This window comes from Labrus bergylta, chromosome 14, assembly GCF_963930695.1.
Source record: "Labrus bergylta chromosome 14, fLabBer1.1, whole genome shotgun sequence".
Taxonomy (NCBI): Eukaryota; Metazoa; Chordata; class Actinopteri; order Labriformes; family Labridae; genus Labrus; species Labrus bergylta.
This window is the reverse complement of record NC_089208.1, coordinates 8,900,420-8,919,593: the sequence shown is the minus strand read 5'-3', so window position 1 is coordinate 8,919,593 and position 19,174 is coordinate 8,900,420. Positions and strand designations below refer to the sequence as shown.

The 19,174-nt window shown below is 39.1% G+C and overlaps 1 protein-coding gene across 1 annotated transcript; it reads left to right on the top strand.

Annotated features, from left to right (window-relative positions):
• Positions 1–1,057: 1,057 nt before the first annotated feature.
• kif4 (kinesin family member 4) lies at positions 1,058–14,771 on the top strand. The gene is made up of 31 exons (XM_020643311.3): positions 1,058–1,203; positions 2,234–2,378; positions 2,528–2,642; positions 2,899–3,089; positions 3,210–3,299; positions 3,428–3,594; positions 4,655–4,749; positions 4,912–5,031; positions 5,361–5,536; positions 5,708–5,769; positions 5,870–6,002; positions 6,269–6,327; positions 6,682–6,787; positions 6,985–7,092; positions 7,300–7,482; positions 7,773–7,876; positions 8,018–8,162; positions 9,129–9,239; positions 9,378–9,461; positions 9,650–9,763; positions 10,308–10,463; positions 10,611–10,708; positions 10,980–11,109; positions 11,197–11,367; positions 11,821–11,937; positions 12,038–12,115; positions 12,227–12,328; positions 12,535–12,702; positions 12,989–13,114; positions 13,633–13,749; positions 14,016–14,771. Exons 2-31 carry the CDS (start codon positions 2,256–2,258, stop codon positions 14,220–14,222), a joined length of 3,756 nt encoding a protein of 1,251 aa, XP_020498967.2. The 5' UTR covers positions 1,058–1,203; positions 2,234–2,255; the 3' UTR covers positions 14,223–14,771.
• The last annotated feature ends 4,403 nt before the right edge of the window (positions 14,772–19,174 follow it).

Here is a 19,174-nt window from a genome sequence, read left to right as displayed (position 1 = left end):
GTCCCTGACCTTATCAGTGTTGTTGATGTTTCCAGTGGTCACAAAGTTGATAAAAATCCATGACTTTCACGTTACAACTGTTCAGTTGGTGTTTGTTATGTAAGGTAAATTATAAACGCTCTGATGTCATTAGTAGGACAGAATCTGGATTTCGGACAACCATTTTGGTGACCTTTCAGTGTTTGAAACCGCCTGGGCTCTTTCTGCTAGCACTATATGTTGCTCCTGCTTATAGGCTATCGCTGTCTTCCCTGCAGAAACCTTGTCATCACGATATATGGACTCAGCTGTTTCCCCCACTGCCTCTCTAATGACCTTTTTCCTCCAGCCAGAACAGAAGAGTCACTCCTCGTTTTTTCCATTGTTGGCTGAAAACTCATCTCATCAAGAGGGATGTCATGTCACCCACTCAGCCTCCCTTCTGTATAACATTTTCACTTATCTAGAAATGTAAAAAAGAATCTCTGCTGAGCTCTTTATTTCTTTACTTAGCTTAAGCATCTGAGTAGGATGCCTGCACGTAGCATGATTATGTTGCTGACACTTATTCTGCCTTATACAATTTTGTGGTCATAATCGTTATCAAGCAATTGATGCACATTTTCTAATTGTCTACAAAGATAGACTTTCAAGTGATAACAGTGACTCACCTTCTGCTTGCCTTCTGGCACCATATTTAGGCACCTTTGCATAATAGTTTAATTTGGTTTCAAGCCATAAATCTTGTGAAATGGTTAATCCTCCTAGCCTGAATCTGAGGTAATGTTTTTAATTGAATGAAAAAATAGTTAACACTGGCATTTAGCCACTCACAGTGATATAAAAGTATTGCCACTGAGTCCATTATATAATGTTTTGCATTTCTGGAAATGTGCTCATGTTGAGGTGTGGTACAGTGTGCTTCTTCTTTTGTCCTGTAGAGGTCGATGCCGCTCCCGAGCTGTGCTGACAATACCATAAATCGACACGTAGAAGAAGAAGTAGGAGGAGGAGCTTGCTGTTTGAAACTGGCGGGCAGTATCAACATTAAGCACACGGAAATTTGGGACAAAAATTAACCGAGTTTATCGCAGAAAGTGACATTTTTCTGGTGGACAGTTCATCTGAAGTGTCTGGAATACGTGCTGTTTGTTGTCAACCAGAACCGCTGCATGCAGTTATCCGAATATATTCAACGCTGACATCAGAGAAAACTTGGAAAAGGTACGTAATGAGAAGGGTTTGCTAACGCAGCTAGTTGGTTGACGACAAGCTAATCTTAGTTTCTGTCTGACAGCTGGGTTGGAAAGCGTGTTTTTGCAGGGGGAGGGAGTTCACTTTAACAGCCCTCTAACCATACAGTTGATTATTTAAATGGTTTAGCAGAGGGTCTTCTTTCTAATAAATTATGTCGTCGTCCTACAGAAAGAGATTGAGGCTGAATTATGTCAAAACCCAAAACCCAGATGACAATTCATCCTAAAATGAAACTCCACAATAAGTAAACTTACTTCTCATCTTGGTTGTGATTTGTCTGAACGGAGATTGTACTGTAGGTCATGATGTCATCCTCAATACAAACACACCATGGAGCTGCTCGACAAAGGGTGGGTGAATAATGGGGCTGGTTGATCACCATGGAAACATATCCATGGAAACATATCCATGGTGACTGGACTGACACATGGGGACATGAAAATCAAGCTCAGTCACGTCTAAAACTGAAGTTATGCCTGTAAGAAAGTTGTCTGCTTCGTAAACAGACTCTCGGCTTTTAAAGAAATAAATTGAAGATTTGAGTTTCTGCAAAAGGTTTGGTTTACCTTCAATTTTTGCAATTCAATCCTACTGACTGGTGAAAAGTCAATCTACGTGGATCAAACCAGTGACATACACACATATAATAGATTTCTCTTTTTTATTTTCTCTCGTGTGAGATATGATTACATTTGTTGATGTCCATATTATATACATGCATACTGTATAGAATATGGTTGAATAAATTAATGTTGTGCCGTATAATACACTCTGAAGTGGCAAACCTGCAACAACACTAACCTTTCATTTCAGTGTTTCAATAATCAGAACATCTCTTATTACCGTCATCGCTGTTTAATTTTAGTGTTGTGTATTCTTGAATTGTGAAAAGGTCCACAAACTAACTCTGACCGTATGTTATCATGCTATAATGTGTAACTGATTTTGCTTCGCCTCATTGAAATAAAGTCATCTCTTTTGTTTATTTTGTCACCAGGTATTTATTGGATTCTTGCATCATGTCAAATGTGGACGATAAGGTGATCCCTGTGCGGGTTGCCTTGCGTTGTCGCCCCTTGGTACCCAAAGAAATCAACGAAGGATGTCAGGGCTGTCTCACATTTGTGCCTGGGGAGCAGCAGGTCTGTTCTCAATCTCAACAATAAAGGGACAACACTGAGAATTTCTGTTTCATCTTAATCTTTGCACCATTGTTTGCAAGTGGATTTTTACTATTATACAGATGTGCTGTACAGTTTGATTTTCAACGTCAAACTTGTTTTGTTTTCAGGTGATCGTTGGCACAGAAAAAGCTTTCACCTATGATTATGTGTTTGATCCTACTGTGGAACAAGAGGAAGTCTTCACTGCAGCTGTGGCCTCCTTATTAAATGGTCTTTTCAAAGGTAGCTTTTGCTTCTCGCGTGATCATTTATTAAATTGAGCGAGGAACCCTCTGTGTTTCTGGGAGTGAAGGTCCTGCAACATAAGAACTATTTTCTTGTCTTTGTGGCCTCTCCCAAATAATATCACATATAAAGTTAATTTGAAAAACAGTCAAGCTAATTTGAACTAAAATGTCAAACAATCATAAATATTTTTCCTCCTATCATCTTATCTCATGAATCAACTTGTGTCTTCATCACATTGTCCACTCTGTAGGCTATCATGCCACAGTTTTTGCATACGGACAGACGGGTTCAGGGAAGACCTTCTCCATGGGAGGAACGTACACATCAGCTCAAGAAAATGATCCTTCAGTGGGAGTAATTCCAAGAGTCATCAAAAGGATATTTGAGGAGATGGACAAGAGGTCTAACTGTGAATTCCACCTGGCAGTGTCTTACCTGGAGGTAGGTGGACATGTTGACACTGTGTAGAAAGTATTTAGTCCTTTCTATCAAGCAAAAATGATTTCATTGCAGGGTAGGCTTAGAAGTAATTAAGTCAAGCTTTATCCTTTTTTATTGTAGATCTATAATGAAGATATATTGGACCTGCTGTGTGTATCTAAAGACAAACCCTCCATCAGCATTAGAGAGGACCCTAAAGAAGGCATCAAGGTGAGTAACATGTTAACAAGAACTCGCATATGTAAGCATTTCTTTATCAGCTTTTGTTAGACAGGATAAAGATTTTTTTCGGCTTTATTTTGTAGTTTATTTATTATTTGAAATTTCCTGTTTTCCAGATTGTGGGTTTAACAGAGCGGCAGGTTTTCTCCGCCGAAGAGATGGTCCGGTGTCTGGAGCTCGGAAACTCCGCTCGCACCGTTGGATCCACTGCGATGAACGCCGCTTCCTCTCGCTCACATGCCATCTTCACCATCACACTGGAGCAGCGCAGAGGGACAGACAAGTCAGTTTGCCTTTCTCTCATAATCATTTGGGCTTCCATCGGTCCCTTCTGACCTTAACATGAAACACACAATTTCACACATACTGAAGCTTTACACAAACCTTAAGAACAACAAAAAACTTTCACCTTGTTGGCTGTTTTTATGACCTGTGTGTTCACAAGTTAATCTTGAAGATGGGGTGTGTGATTCTGGTAACAGATTTTTAATGCAGTATACACGTCGTCAACAATTTTTTGATACTCTTTATTGTGTATACTGTTGATAAAATGAAAGCTATAAAACCCTTCAGAAAAGAATGAACTGAATTTGATTAGTTTGCATTTTAAACCTCCAAGTGATGAAACAAAAAACTTGTTGCTGTTGCTCAGGAACACATCCTTTGCTGTAAGTAAAGGTCAATACTAAACATTATGAAGGTATATACATTTTTCTGTTTTGGCGTTGTTATTATTCACTGTATACTTATTACATACCTTTTATATAGGGATGCACTGATTCATCGGTATCAGCTGATATTTGGCCAGTTGACAGACATAGGCACATCGGCATATAACGTGGCATTATGTAATCAGCCAATGTTTATTTGTTGTGCCAAATCAATGTAATACTGGCACATAGTACACCTGATTACTGATTTAAATAGGAGGGTTTTTTTTATAGGGCAGAGCAGTCACCTCTTCAACAAACTCCTTTGTTATTGAAAATGTCGGCATTGTGGGAGTCAAAAGAAGTCACAAAACAAACATTGGCAAACCGCTTAATTGTTATTTAAAACATCGGCATCAGCCCTGATTTACCCAATCAGTGCATCTCTACTGTTATACATACTTATTTAAATGTCTTTCTGTAAAATCTGCTTTTTGTCTTGAGTCATAATTCTGTCATCAGATGTAGAAACTTTTACTGAAAAGAGGCTTGACTTGTATTTCAATATTTCAGCTTTCATAAAGATATTGACTCTCCGCTTAGTGTGTATGAGCAGGTTCACATTGTACGGCTCAGAGATCGTATTGGAAACTCTTCTCCCACGGTTTTGATATTTGTAATCTTGTGTTGCAGAGCTGACTCAATTGTTTCAAAATTGCACCTTGTGGATCTGGCTGGCTCAGAAAGGCAGAAGAAAACCAAAGCGGAGGGAGATCGTCTCAAGGAAGGTAAAAAAAAAAATGTATCTAGATAAAGTTGCCAACACAGAATTTGTGATTCTCTCAGTGCTCCATAGCATAGTTGAAGATTTCTGGAATGTTTGTTTTATAATGGAAAGGTGTGCTTGATAACAGCATTTCTGTTTTGATGATATTCATTTTCCTGTTCAGGCATCAGCATCAATCGCGGCCTTTTATGTCTGGGTAATGTGATCAGCGCCTTGGGGGATGAAAGCAAGAAAAACACCTTTGTTCCCTACAGAGACTCCAAGCTCACCCGCCTGCTACAAGGTACGCTTTGATTTAGATGTTCAAGAGTTACTTTGTGGTCATGCAGGCTGCTTCAGATACTATTCAAACCTTCAAACATGAGCACAATAATATGTAGAAAGCACAGAGTAGGCATCCTGTTTCCTTACATCTGTTCTGTTGCCACCAAACTAAACTTTAATGCTGATGTGGAGGCTCTAGCTATTGCTAACCTTTAATTCATTGTCACATTGGCAGCATTACTGGTTAAGGCAGATCCAAACAGACAGATGTTCAGAGCAGCAACAAGATGTTGACGAATTTCACTAAATGCTTGTTATGAACTTGTTTTCTTCTGTTTGTTTCATCAGATTCTTTGGGAGGAAACAGCCACACTCTGATGATTGCCTGCGTCAGTCCTGCAGACTCAAACATGGAGGAGACCATCAACACCCTGCGATACGCCGACAGAGCTCGCAAGATTAAAAACAAACCAATAGTCAATGTTGACCCCAGAGCAGCAGAGATGAACCGACTGAAACAACAGGTACTTGAGTCTATCGCACACTCCGATCATTAACTGTCTTTGACCATTCAGTTACCCCCTAAAAACTGGATCATAATCTGTGTCGACTCGTGGTTACTGATGCAAAGCTCACTTCTGCGATTTGTAGAATTTGGTGTATACTATAATATTACGTGGATAAACTTTGTTTAGGTTCAGGAGCTGCAGGTGATGCTGCTTCATGCTCGTGGAGGAGTCGCTCCGGTGCTCTCTGGGTAAGGCATAAAACTTGCACAGAGTATAAGATAAGTGTCCACTGGGTAAATATAACCCATAACAAAAGGCTTTAACAGTTACTCAGGCCCTTTGTTTCAGGCCAGAGTCAACGGAGAAAGTGACTAAGCTGTTGGAAAGGAACCGCGCTCTGCAGGACGAGAACAATAAGCTGAGCCGAGAGCTGAGCGAAGCGGCGGGACAGACGGCCTTCATGTTTGAGAGGATCATTATGGTGAGAGAGACCTGAGCCAGAGAACATTAAGTAATCCTTCTTTACTGTCATTGTTTAGAGCTGATGGGAAAACCGTTACTTTAAGTAATGAGTTCATTCGTAGCATTGGAAAGGAAAAAAGCCCGGAGAATTGTAATTGGCATTTAAATAAAATATAAAGTGAAAAAAAAAAGATGTATTAATAAACCTGTCTAGATTTGTTTCTCTTTTAAGTCTTCATTTCACTGTTTGCAATTCTAATGTATGTCACATGGTTTGTTTTATAGACGGAACAAGCAAATGAGAAACTACAGGGCAAAATGGAACAACTGCGGCACCACGCGGCGTAAGTACACAACTTGATTGAGGCGAGCGGGGCTTCAGGGTGAGTCTGAGAAAGCTGAGAAAGGGGACAAATAATTCTTAGCTCATTACAAACTATCAATAAAAGCTTAATGACCGGGAGTGCAGTTTGTGGGAAAGGAAAAGAAAGCCGTATTTTTGTCTCTCAGACCACTTGAATTTCAAAATACCAAACGGCTATTATGGGATGTTTGAACAGTGAGCCATAAAAATACAAACAATAACACTTCAAGCTTGAGTTGTGTTCCTGATTCAGTTTTTCCAGTGTTGACCTCTACAACTGTGATCATATCTCTGTGATGATATGGAGCATCACTCCTTTTGACCCTTTTTACAGCTGTACAGTGGATCTGGAGAAAGTGCTGGAGACACTGGAAGACCAGGAGTTAAAGGAGAATGTTGAGGTGATGAGGAGCCTGCAGGATGTCATCCTGGAGCTCAAGGTACACAAGTCGGCTCATATCAGACTCCAGTTGAATACAGCCGTGTGTTAGAAGGTTCAAAAGCAGTGCACACTCTATTTGAACATTTTTATTCATCAAAAGTCAATATCAAAAATGTTCAAGACTACTGTAGAAAGAAGAACAAATTTGAATCTAGCGCTGTTACTAGATGTCTTGTTCACTTTTTCCCCCGTCAGAATGAGAGTGCAGGAATCGCTGCTTCCATTGATGCTATGGCTGCGGGCGAGGATGCACCCGATGTGTCTGGGAATGGCAGTAAAAATTCAGAAGATGGGTCCCCATCGGTACGTTGTCAATTTTGCCGTCTTAATGTTTATATGAGATAATGGATACAATGTTGTACCCTTCTAAATCAAATAATGATATTCATTGTTTTCAGTTGGATCAAACTGTCTGTAGTGATGTCATTCTTCTCCAGCACAGACTAATTGATGAAAGCACAAAGACCGTCCTTCTAATAGCATGTTTCCCACCTCTAACACATGTAACAGGATGTCACAGCCGTGGGTGATAAGGACTCCCCAGAGGCCTTCACGACCCATCATGCACTGCGGCAGGCCCAGCTCTCCAAGGAGCTGATTGAGCTGAACAAAGTGCTGAGCCTGAAGGAAGCTTTTGTTAGGAAAATGTGTGAGAATGACACCCAGCTGGAGCCCATGCAGTCAGAGCACCAGGTAAGAAGGAGATAAAACCATTTTTGACTGACAGTAATTTTAAAGTACATAGATTTAATTAATTTAAGTACCAGGTAGATGATACATATTTCAATTTTTGTCATAATTGTTTGGAGATGTGTATTTGTTCTTAACTGGCCGGTTTGGGGTGTTCATGAATATACTGACTTATGTTGAGTGTGTTTGAGAATTGTAAATATTTATGCCCAAGATTCTATTCATTTTGGGGTTTTTTTTGGATACTTTTTTTTTTTTTTTTAAATGTAGTCCTTCGACATTTTATCCAACAGAAAAACGTGAACAGTCTACAGTCTGCAGTGGATTCGCTGCAGAAGGAGAAAGAAGATCTTGTTTTTGCTCTTCAGTCAGCAAAAAAAGACACCAACCATGCAAAGTATGAGCTCTATTGTCTTTTTGGATATGCTCTAGATGTGCTTATAGTAGTTTTTTGCCAACTTTTAATGTGAAAATGTTATGAATTTAATGAGCGTTCGATCTTTCTTCTACATCTGATATACACGGTGTTCTTCTTCAGGCTCAGTGAGCAGCGCAGGAAGAGGCTGCAGGAGCTGGAGGGTCAGCTTGGAGACATGAAGAAGAAACTTCTTGAGCAGTCCAAACTGCTGAAACTCAAAGAGTCCTCCGTCCAGAAAGTTAGCAAGCTGGTGCATGAAATCCAGGTAACCAGGACTTTTCTTTCATCATGCATGTTAAATGTAAACTTGCTCTTCTACTATTCTAAAGGACATCCACTTTCCTATATCTATACGGCTGTCTTGATTGAGGTTTGAGTTTTGTGTCTATAAATGTGATATAAATTAATTTCATGATATTATCACACATCCCTTGGCCCATCATGGGATTATATAACACCTTTCCAAACGATCTGTGTTTACATCACAGCTGATAAATGCACACTTATGTAAAGGAGCAATATGTAAGATAGCTACTGATTTAAATCATGAAATGACCTTACTACATCATCAGACATTAAGAAAACATGCTATGGTGAAGTGCTGGCTTCTCCGACATCAATGAAGCAGCTAGTATGTCCTCCTTCTAAGTTTCGATTCCAGACTGAAATGGTCTGTATTTGTTTTGACCAGATATGGTAGGTGGTTTTAAGGCACCCCCACACAGCAGTTTTGGATGCAAAACAACAGGCAAACAACAAACCAGCAGGTGTTGCAGCGATGGAAGAGGGCAAGCGAACTGTTTCAGATAGAGGTGATTCTACCCGAAATAAAAAGCCTCAGCATTTTTTTAAAAAGCTCCCCGAGCAGAAGCGTGGTTTAAAATGCAGAGAGGTTAGAATGGAGAAAGGTTTACACTGAAGCACATCGACTCCCGGGAGGAGGGGAAAGGGTGAGACGGCTCTCTCCAATGTTTTGAATTTGGACTGCAGTACCAACAGTTAGTTAGTCAGTTACATATCGCTCCTTTAATGTAAACTGCACCATTTAGGTCAAACGGCGGTCTCCAAGGCAAATACCCTGCTGAGCTTTAAATACCAGAATTTATCAGAAGATGCAAGTTTATTTAAAAAGGCAAAACATCAAATCATTTTCTTTTTTCACATGGCATCATGTGCACTGAGTTGACCACAGATGCTAAATTGGTGCACAGTAACACTGTTGTTCTCGCAGGCAATGAAGACACAGCGCACACAGCTGATGAGGCAGATGAGGGATGACTCTGAGAAGTTCAGAAACTGGAAGAGCAAGAAGGACCGGGAGGTGCTGCAGCTGAAGGAGAAGGTACTGCAGGACATTTCCTTTATTCATCAGGGCTCACTAAATCAAAGCATGCTGTTAAATCCATTGTAGCTTTTTATGTATTATATTCTGTTCTTTGGCATCCTGAACTCCTTAATTTATTTCTGATCTGCTTCACAGGATCGTAAACGCCAGTATGAGCTGCTTAAACTGGAGAGGGATTTCCAGAAACAGGCCAACGTTCTGCGTCGTAAAACTGAGGAGGTGAGGCCTCTTTGTCTTGCTTTGCAATTTCTTTTATGTTATCTGTAACTAAATATTCTTTAAACGTTGCATACATGACACTACATCACAAACCTGAGTCGCCTCCATGTTTCTCAAATGTCAAACTGATCAAGTTAATTGTTGAAATGATGAAAAGTAGCTTATTTTTTTATTGTTTTCGCTTACAGGCTGCAGCTGCAAACAAGCGACTGAAAGATGCCCTACAGAAGAGAAGCGAGGTAGCAGATAAACGCAAAGATGTCCACAGTAGAGGAATGGAGGGAGCTGCTGCAAGAGTTAAGGTAGGAAGTTCATTTGGCTGTGAGAAAATATGAAAAACAATCAACGAATGAAAAACACTGTGTTCACGCGGCCCATGTGCAAAGGCTGTTGTCCACGAGGCAGGCAACCCGGGTTCAAATCTGACCTGTGGCTTTTCTCCAGCATGTCATCCCCCACTCTCTCTCCCTCCCCGATTTCCACTGTCCACTGTCCTGTCTCTCTAATAAAGGCATAAAAAGCCCCGAAATAAATCTTTAAAAAGTAAACATTTCTTTGTAATGATTAAGCTTAAGAGAAGAAACACAAGATAAACAACACTTAAATGGCATCAGTACAAAACAAACAAAACAGTGTTGTCTTTGGCCCCGATGTGGCATATTGCACCTCATTATATTTTATAATAATTCTAAGGTTTTAGGATTTAATTGTATGTCTATATGTGGAATATGACACCTGATCTAAAAATATCAAAGTACTGTTTTTAAATGAGAATATAGCCATCATGATGAAACACTGATCAACTGTGATTTGCTCCCTTGACTCTGTGACTGTTTCTGTGATCAGACGTGGCTTCTCAATGAAGTGGAGGTGTTGGTCAGCACAGAGGAGGCCAGGCGTCACCTGAATGATCTGCTGGACGACAGAAAGGTTTTAGCTCAGGAGATCAACCACCTCAAACAGCAGATGGAGGCAGGAGAGCGACCTGCTGCCAAAATCAGGGTGAGGTGGAAATTCTCTGTTGTAAACAATGAACAAATGTTAAAATACACACAAACAATCATCAGCAAAGGGGACATCCAGTGTACCAGCAAAAGTGGAAAGGATACAAAGATTCACCTTGTTTCTTTTTTCCGTCCTTCTGTGCAGCGCCGGACACTGATCATCTCTGAGCTGGAGAGCCAGGGGGCGCTAGAGACACCTCTGACCAAACAGGTGGAGAACCTGGAGACAGAGATGAGCCTCAGGTGAGTCTGACAACACCGCTCTGACTCTGCCTTTAAATATTCTAGAAATATAATCTTAATTTTCAACCAGCACACATCACACTCTGCTTCTCCTATCAGTCAAGAACACTCGACACAAGCAGAAACACAACACATATTTTACAGTTATACTTTATATCAGATCACTGCTGTGAAAATGCGGCGACTTTTCAAACTGTTATAAACTGCTGATAAAAGAATGCAGAATTATTTATATTATATTATTATTAAAGTTTCTGATTGATCTAATCAGGAATGCCCAGATAGCCGACCTGCAGCAGAAGGTTCTTGTTGCAGAGGGCGAGGGCCGTTTGAAGCAGCGTATAGACGCCATCACAAGCATAGTGGATGCAAAGTGTGCCTTAAGGCTCCTCATGTCTGAGGTGAGAAATGCTCATTAGTCGGTTTATATTTACTATTGTGAACTGTTTGAAATGTAAGAGCTGAACTGTTTACACGTTTCTATCTAGCATGTGTCTGCCAAAACAGCCAACTCAAAGCTGGAGAGCGAGTTGACACAGGAGAAAGGGAACTTACAAGATTTAAGAAAGATGCTGGCTGATGAGAGAAATGTGATGTCCACCATGGACATGGAGCATCAGCAGCAGCTGGTGGAGCTGGAGCAGAGGCATCAAGAGAAGGTGAGCAAAGTCCCAAATACACAAATAACTCTGTGAGTCATGACTGTCTACAATGAGTGTGACACCCGAGTCCCACTGTCTGTGATGCTTTCAGAGCTTTCCTAGCCGTCGCTTCATTTGGTTTACATCGCCGGGACTGCTGGCCGGCTCATCTCCTCGTGTATAAAAGTTGTTTAATTGAGGGACTAGAGAAAAGAAGAATAACATACTGTACTCCCTGCTTAATTGAATGTCACATAAGCGATTCTAGATTACGGTCATTTCGGGTAAATTTACATGCAGTGTGAAGATACGAGCATAATAAAGATCGATAGCATTGGCTTAACAATGCAGCGCGAGTTATTTTGGTTTCATGCTGGTGCTCAAGGGCGACATCTGCTGGATCTAAAAATTTGCATATTCTGCCTTTAATGAAATGAACGGTTTTACTGATTTATTTTCATCTTTGCACAGGTCCTTTACCTGCTCAACCAGCTACAGAGCAAACCCATCTGTGAAGAGTCGCACGAATCAAAGAAAGAAGAGGAGAGTTCTAAAGAGAAGGAGCTGCTGCAGCGCCTCAAACTTCAGGTTCAATCCCTTCTCACTAAAAAGAGATCAACATTTGATTCCAATGTTTCCCTTGTTACAAACTTAACCATTTGGTGATTTTTTTTTTACCATCATTCAGGAAGAGGAGCTTGAAAAGCTGCGGGAATTAAGTGAGCAGAATCAAAAACTGCTGGAGCAGAATGAGCAGTACAGACAGGTAAGCTCATACATTGAGTTTTTTATTTTTTCTACATTTTGAATTGTAGATGATTTCCATGCTCATACTGCAGCATAATAAACTCCATCATGGCTTTGCTTTCCTCCACAGAAACTCTCATTGCTCCAGCTGGCCAGTGGACAAAAAATCATTTTGCCTCCAACTGTCAATGAAAATATCCAAGATGACTCTTTTGATTATGTTCCTCCAAAGGTTAGTCCTCCTGTTGTTAATCAAAGATGTGTAGTTCAGGCCATAAAGTGAAGGACAGCATGGCACCAAGAATAGAGACTCTGTGAACAGTATTCTGATTTGATTAATTACCAAGGCCTCACAGCGTTAATCCTAATAATGACAATTAAGATGCAATTTTCTTGTCTAAGCGTATAAATGTTTCTTTGTATCCTCCCCCATGAAAGCCTAAAGTGAAGCGAGTCACCACAGCTAAAGCCCCTCTGAATAAGGCCATCAACGTCGAGGAGCTGATGTCTCACAGTGAGGATGAGAACGACGACGAAGCTGAATTGTGGCGTCCTGAGAAACCTGAGAAAGGACGCAGAGTTACGAGGAAACCTAAAGCGACAGGGGTAAGAGTGGGAGAAGGACTGGATTCAGTTTTAGACTGCTCACTTTAGCATGCAAGATGTAAACATGATCATTATATAGTAAAGTTTGAAATGTCTCTAAAGGAAGGTAGGCAATGAACCTGCGTACTGAGTCAAAATAGTCTTTTTTTTTTTTTCTTTCTTTTTTTTTACCCGAGTCCTGAAGCTGCTTGAACAAGCTGGTAATGTTTTCTTAAGGTTCAGGATAGTTTGATCACACATGTGAGATAAAACATGTCATATTGAAAACCTCGCTTCTCTTCTTTAGTGTGCGTGTAAAGGACGCTGCAGCAACAGGCAGTGCAGATGTCGCAAAGGAAAGATGACGTGTGGAGAGAACTGCCAGTGTGATCATGATAAATGTCGAAACATGGATAACTCGGTGCCTGCTGGGGTAAGATATTGAATCCATCTTACACAGACACGTCGTACATGTGGGCATGATTTGCTGCTGTGGGCTGTATTTAACTATTAACACACACTTTCATTTATTCACTTTTCACTATGATGTGTTTTTAAAACTTTAAACAGATAGAAACGTATAACATTTTATTTTATGAATAAATATATAGATTTTTATTTTGTGATTTTTGAAGACTTTGTTGAATGACTGTGCAGTATAGAGTTATTTCATTTAGAATGAAATGTTCCAACACCTACATTTTGACACTGATTATAAAATTGGTACGATAGGAACTCTGAAATATTTCTCCTTATAGAGTCAGTGTTGTAAACCACAGTAAAGTGACTCTTCAAGCAGATAATTCTGTAATCTGGCCTTAATTAGCTCAGACATGTTTGACTGTAGAGTCGTATAAGTTTGATGATATTTATTTGTGCAAAAACAAAATACAGACCAAAAACAATTTTGACTTCTTTTTTATTTTATTTATTTCTTTTACTTCATTTCAGGACGCAAGTCAGGCAGAGAGTGTTTCCAGAGAGTCTGTGTCTCTTCAGGACACTACAACCATGAGCCCTGAAAACGCCACCTTCTTCAAGCCACCATCTTGTACACCCACCAAAAAGGTAAGCTGCCTCTAAAGACTGAGCAATAAGGGATGTAGTAATCTATGTTCATATGGGACCTTGAGAATGACTGGCAGACATGCTGAAGATATGCTGTACTTAAGACTTACTAAAACATGCTACATGCTAATTTTGGATCCTTTGCCTTAGTTAAGTTGCTAAAACGCTCACACCATTAGTGCGTAGTGTCAAGTGTATGAGGAATGAAAGTGTTACTGTTAGCAAATATCCTTTTAAGTTGGTGTACCGATGTTGCTCTATTGTAGGTGCTGAAAGAAATTGGAGACATGGGACATGCCTCTGCAGACCTGAAGTTGGCCAGGAAGCCCGATTTCACAGAGGAAGAGGAGGAGGAGGAGGAATACGATGAGGACAGGACGACAGTCAGCTTCCTCAAGAAGAAGAAGAGAATCCTGACTAGTTTTCAGAACAGTTTTTTCTCCGGGTGCACTCCGATCAGAGAGGAGTCTTAGTCAGGACTGAGAGTAGACTTGAATGTTTTGTCCATGTCTCTTTTATACGTGATCAAACGTTTGTGCACTGTAACTTGAAAGTAACTGTTGATTCTGTGTGCTTTGTTTTCAGGGGAGGGGTAAGATAGGGACTGTGAATAGTATTACATTTTTTACTGGAAGTCACAATGAGATGATCAGGAAGCCTGTACATAGTGTTTTAGTTTAATGTAGCTCATGATTTTCCCCCCCATAAAGTAAGACTCAATTTACTTTGATTCTGATAAATCCTTCTCTCACCTGCAGGCAGAAATTAAACATCACCATTTTTAAACCCACCATTGTAACCTGGGGATTAACCTTTGGGTATTTCAATGTGTTTTTAATGTCAGAGTTGAATAAAGTCTTGCAGTCAAATCTGGTTTTTAAAGCACAAACAAAAAATCCCAGTGTGGTTACTTGATCAAAAATAATTTATTTGATTCATTAGTTTAATGACTAATTAAATTTTAGCACTGAAGTGGATTTATTTCTTTTACAGCTAGTTTGAAAATAAACATTAACATCGCATCAATTTGTTTTCAGTTTGTTCTTTTGGTAGGAGTTGCTTTTGTCCCGTCGTGAATTGCACTGAGCAGTTTTCAAACTGTTTACCTTGTGTGTGTGTGTGTGTGTGTGTGTGTGTGTATATATAAGAGCAGTATTTCTCAGTACTGAGTAAAACAACAATTTACAAAACTCATCAGGTTTTGAAACACTTTTTGCTGCTACATTTTTGTGTTTTCATCCTATTCTGTGAAATGTAATGGATGTGAAAGAAGCAGCAGGAAATAAGTCTGAGCCCATGGCCTTGGTTAAAAATGAAAAACAAATAGAGACTAATGAGCGCTTCATACTGGAGCAGTTATAACTTGCTTTTTTTATAACTTTTTGTGGGTTGTAAATTATAGGATAAAGCTAAAACATCCGAAATCCCCAATGTCTTCTAGAAATGTTAAAAACAGAAATATAAACCAATGAAGGGAAATGGACTTGAGCTTTTGTAGTGTTTTTCTACTCTTCTGACTACTCAAAGCGTTTTTTCAGACAATGCCACAGTGATAAAGTGTCTTTCCCAAGGACACGTCAGACATGAAGCTGCAGGAGCTGGGGATCAAAGCCCCAACCTTTGGAATGAGAGACGGCTGTGGCTCAATGGTAGAGTCAGCCTTAGTTAGCAGTTGTATCTCATAGCACCCTGAGATCTTATTGAACCAACTAATCAAAATCTCTTTAGATGTTGCATTTCTAGCTTCCAGCTCCCTCTGTAACCCAGCCTGTACTTTATTTTGGAACAATAGATTTCTCGACCTGCTGGCATTTTAAATCACTGCCAGTTCTCCTGATCTTCCCAAAAAACACACACACCTGATTAAGAACACATTACAGTGCTCTGGGCATGGAACCGTTTGGGAACTGATGGCTGCGTCCCAAACCTGGAACAAAGAGGTATTGTTTGACTGAACAACTTGTTTATAGATTTCTCAGATTGAACACATTCAGAGTAGGCCACATCCAGACTGGAAGAAAAACATTAGAAATATTTGACCCCTCCAAAAAATATGAAGGTGAAGTAATACATGAGGAAATAATATAAAAAAAAAACATTTATATCTACATAATGAGAAAGCAGCCCGGCATATGTCGTACAAGAGGGGAAAGATGTCATCGGGCCTAAATGAAATTGGTTATGAAAGCTCCCCAGGATTAAAGAAGATATAAATATTGAAGAAATAACGGCATCAGAGCTTTGGCAGGGGGATAAAGGGCAAATGAGAGGTTGTTTTTTTAAACAGGAGCGCTGAGCAGACAAAGGCTTTGTTTACCATTTTAATAAAAGTCCCTGTAGAAAGACTACTGCAAAACAAGGGGTCTGCTGCTGTTGTTGCAGGGCATTGTGTTCCCCACTAGAGGGCAAAAGAGGTCAGAATAGTTCTTTGTGTAGGCTGAATGAATCAGAGGTGATGTCTGAGCGGAGTGGAGCAAAAGCTTGAGCCTCACTTTTTCTCATTTGAACGCCTGGACAGGGGAAAGCATCTGAGGTTACTCATTTGTATTAAATTGAATTGAAAATAAAATGTCATTGTGAATGTAAAGCTTGCCGTGCTCTTTGTTAATTCATAAAATGTTAAAGATGTTTCAAATAAACTTCTTTGCATCGTTCCCAAGAGCAACACAACACAACAACGTTTCTCATAAAAGTGTTCTTATATTTTTGTAAACCCACTCAATTTTAGTCAAACAACACAATATCATCAGCATAATGTAAAACGTCATTTAAACTCTTTGATTCTGTTTATAATGCTTCTTTGATTTTCCTAATGTTTTCATGTGAGAATTTGCTCAGTGAGCTCGCAGAATAACATCTGTTGAACCAGTTTCAGACAGTATGGCTTCATCTAACATTTAGACAGACTCAGTAACTCTGTCGTCAGGTAAGGAGAGAGCTGACAGAGCTTCACATGTTTAGCAGGCAGAAGAAATAAAGTCAAGATAACCCCAATTAGAAAAATACATGTATTTAGAAATTGGAATAGGAAATTAATATCATGAATATGAATTTCCTTATTTATAAGCAGGTTCTGTTTTACTACGTACATGTTAAATATACAGACCTGAATATTATCAGTCTATGTACTTAGCCTCTAATGTAAATCCTTATCATGAGTTAGCCAGTTTGAATAGGCTACATAGAAGCTGCTGTGTGCTGAACTCTAACAGTATAAAGTGTACAAAATGTAAATGTATTGTTTAATCAAGAATATGTTGATAAGTGATGTAAATGAAATGAAACAACATAAAATAATGTTAGCGCTCTGCCTCTTTGAGTTTGTGTTGGAAAGTAATCACCATAACAGCAGAGCCATAAAACTAACAAATGGCAGTAAAAAGCTTATCAGACATTCAAACTACGGAGGCCTATTGCTGCCACTCTGGAATATAAAAAAAGGATCGGCTGATTACGTTATACTATATAACTTGATAATATCTTGTTGTAAAAATAAACAAATGACGTTATAATGGAATACCATCTTTATTTTTATATATCCAGAGAGGCGGCACAAAATCGACGGGTCATTCTCAAGGTCGGACGCTTCTGTACTAAACCGACCGAAGACGTTAATAAATTATAGGCTATAGTTGGTTAAGAATTGCAAATAGAGACTAAAAATAAATTTACTTTTGTGCTGGGTGGAGAGAAAAGGGCTGTTAGCTAGGTTAGCTTAAAACACTGGGGGCTAATCCTACTAAAAATGATCTTCTTTGGCCCGCTTCCTAAAACAGCACAATACTCTTATTTAAAATCTCTCTATAAGTTGATAATGGAATTCATATGCTAAACATCTTTATGAGCATGTCTCTTGTCTTCATGGACTATGGGAATAATGAGTAAGGTAAGTCAAAGAAATAAGGTTGTGAAATATTAAGTAAATAGTATTTTTTGGGGGCTCCATATGAAAAGTAATGTAGCCTATTATTGGACTGAACACTGAAGCACAGAAATAAATAAAAGTCCTTGTTAAGTCCCTAATAAACCACACACTCAGGCCACTGAAAACTCATTTACTTCAGTTTGATATCAATGACTAAATAAGCAACAACATATCCTAGGGTGTTATCTTTTTATTTATTTATGACTATAGCATGTCTTAGTTCATGATGACTTTGTGGGTGTGGTTTGAGCAGGTTAGACTGAACAGTCATCAGATTTGATTCACATGTTGCTCAATCCTGATTGGTCCACCACAGCACATAGCATCACCCTTCAGAAAGTGAGCTGCCTACTTTGAACCAATGTTGAGAGTACAGAAAAAAACATTTACAGGACTTTATTTTGTGAAACAATCAAAAATGTAAGCAGAACGTACGTCTTTATACAGGATAAGTCAAAGATGCTGGTTCAGAAAAGTTGTATTCATGTCCTTTGACCAACACACACCTCTTATTCGACAGCCTCGTGTTTATTTAAAGTGTATTTATAATGGTAGCAACATGTCTGAACATGCAAATCTATAACAACAAAGACTAAGGTCTAGACCGTGACATATTACTTGTTATTAATCCCAAGATTTGTAATTGTTAAAAAGTGATTAATCACATTTGCAAACCCATGTTTGAAATTGTATTATTTTGTATTTAAAAATGAAAATTTCTATAGGCTTTTATTTTGAATTATTATACTGTCTAGCTAAGAGTACTATTCTTGCTGATTGAATTCAACTCTGCTCTTATTTTGACCTCTAGAAAGACCTTTTAGATTGAAGGTTATGACATTCACTTAAGCACAGAAAAAGGAACTTGCTATGAATCAAAAACTAAAGGAAAAACAGCGAAAAGGAAATGTAAAAAAGGGAAATGTTTGATATAAAAAGGTGGATATTACTTTTGACTCGACAGCCGAGTTGTCTGAGAGTGAAATGTGACATTTAAAGTGTCATTCTCTTCCATCACTGACTACAGGGAGACAGTGTGGAGGCTTATCTACGGTGTGCCTAAAAGGACAAAATACCCGTTTTTTTTTAATTTCAGAACTTAAATAATCGCGATTTACTAGTTAATGCTGACAGCCCTAATGAAAATGAAACTAAATTATTGAAAATGGACTTGAGCATTAATAAAACATTAGAGCACATCAACTACCTTAGTGTCGGTCATTTCTGGAATTATATTATACTTCAAGATTTGAAGTTTGCGTGTGACCCTGAGCATAAAGATCGTTGTTATCAGATCTGAATTGCAGCAGAAATGATTATGACCTCAAGCAACTCTAATTCAAAGACTCCACTTTATCTGTTGGACAGATTAATGTTTTGCACTTATTCTCTCTCTTAGAGACGCTGGACTCTGCACCCAGGTATGCCAAACCCTTAAACCTCCGAGATAAGATAGTCCAAGTTTATGAATAAAAGAGGAGACAGAATGTGAAGAAAAAT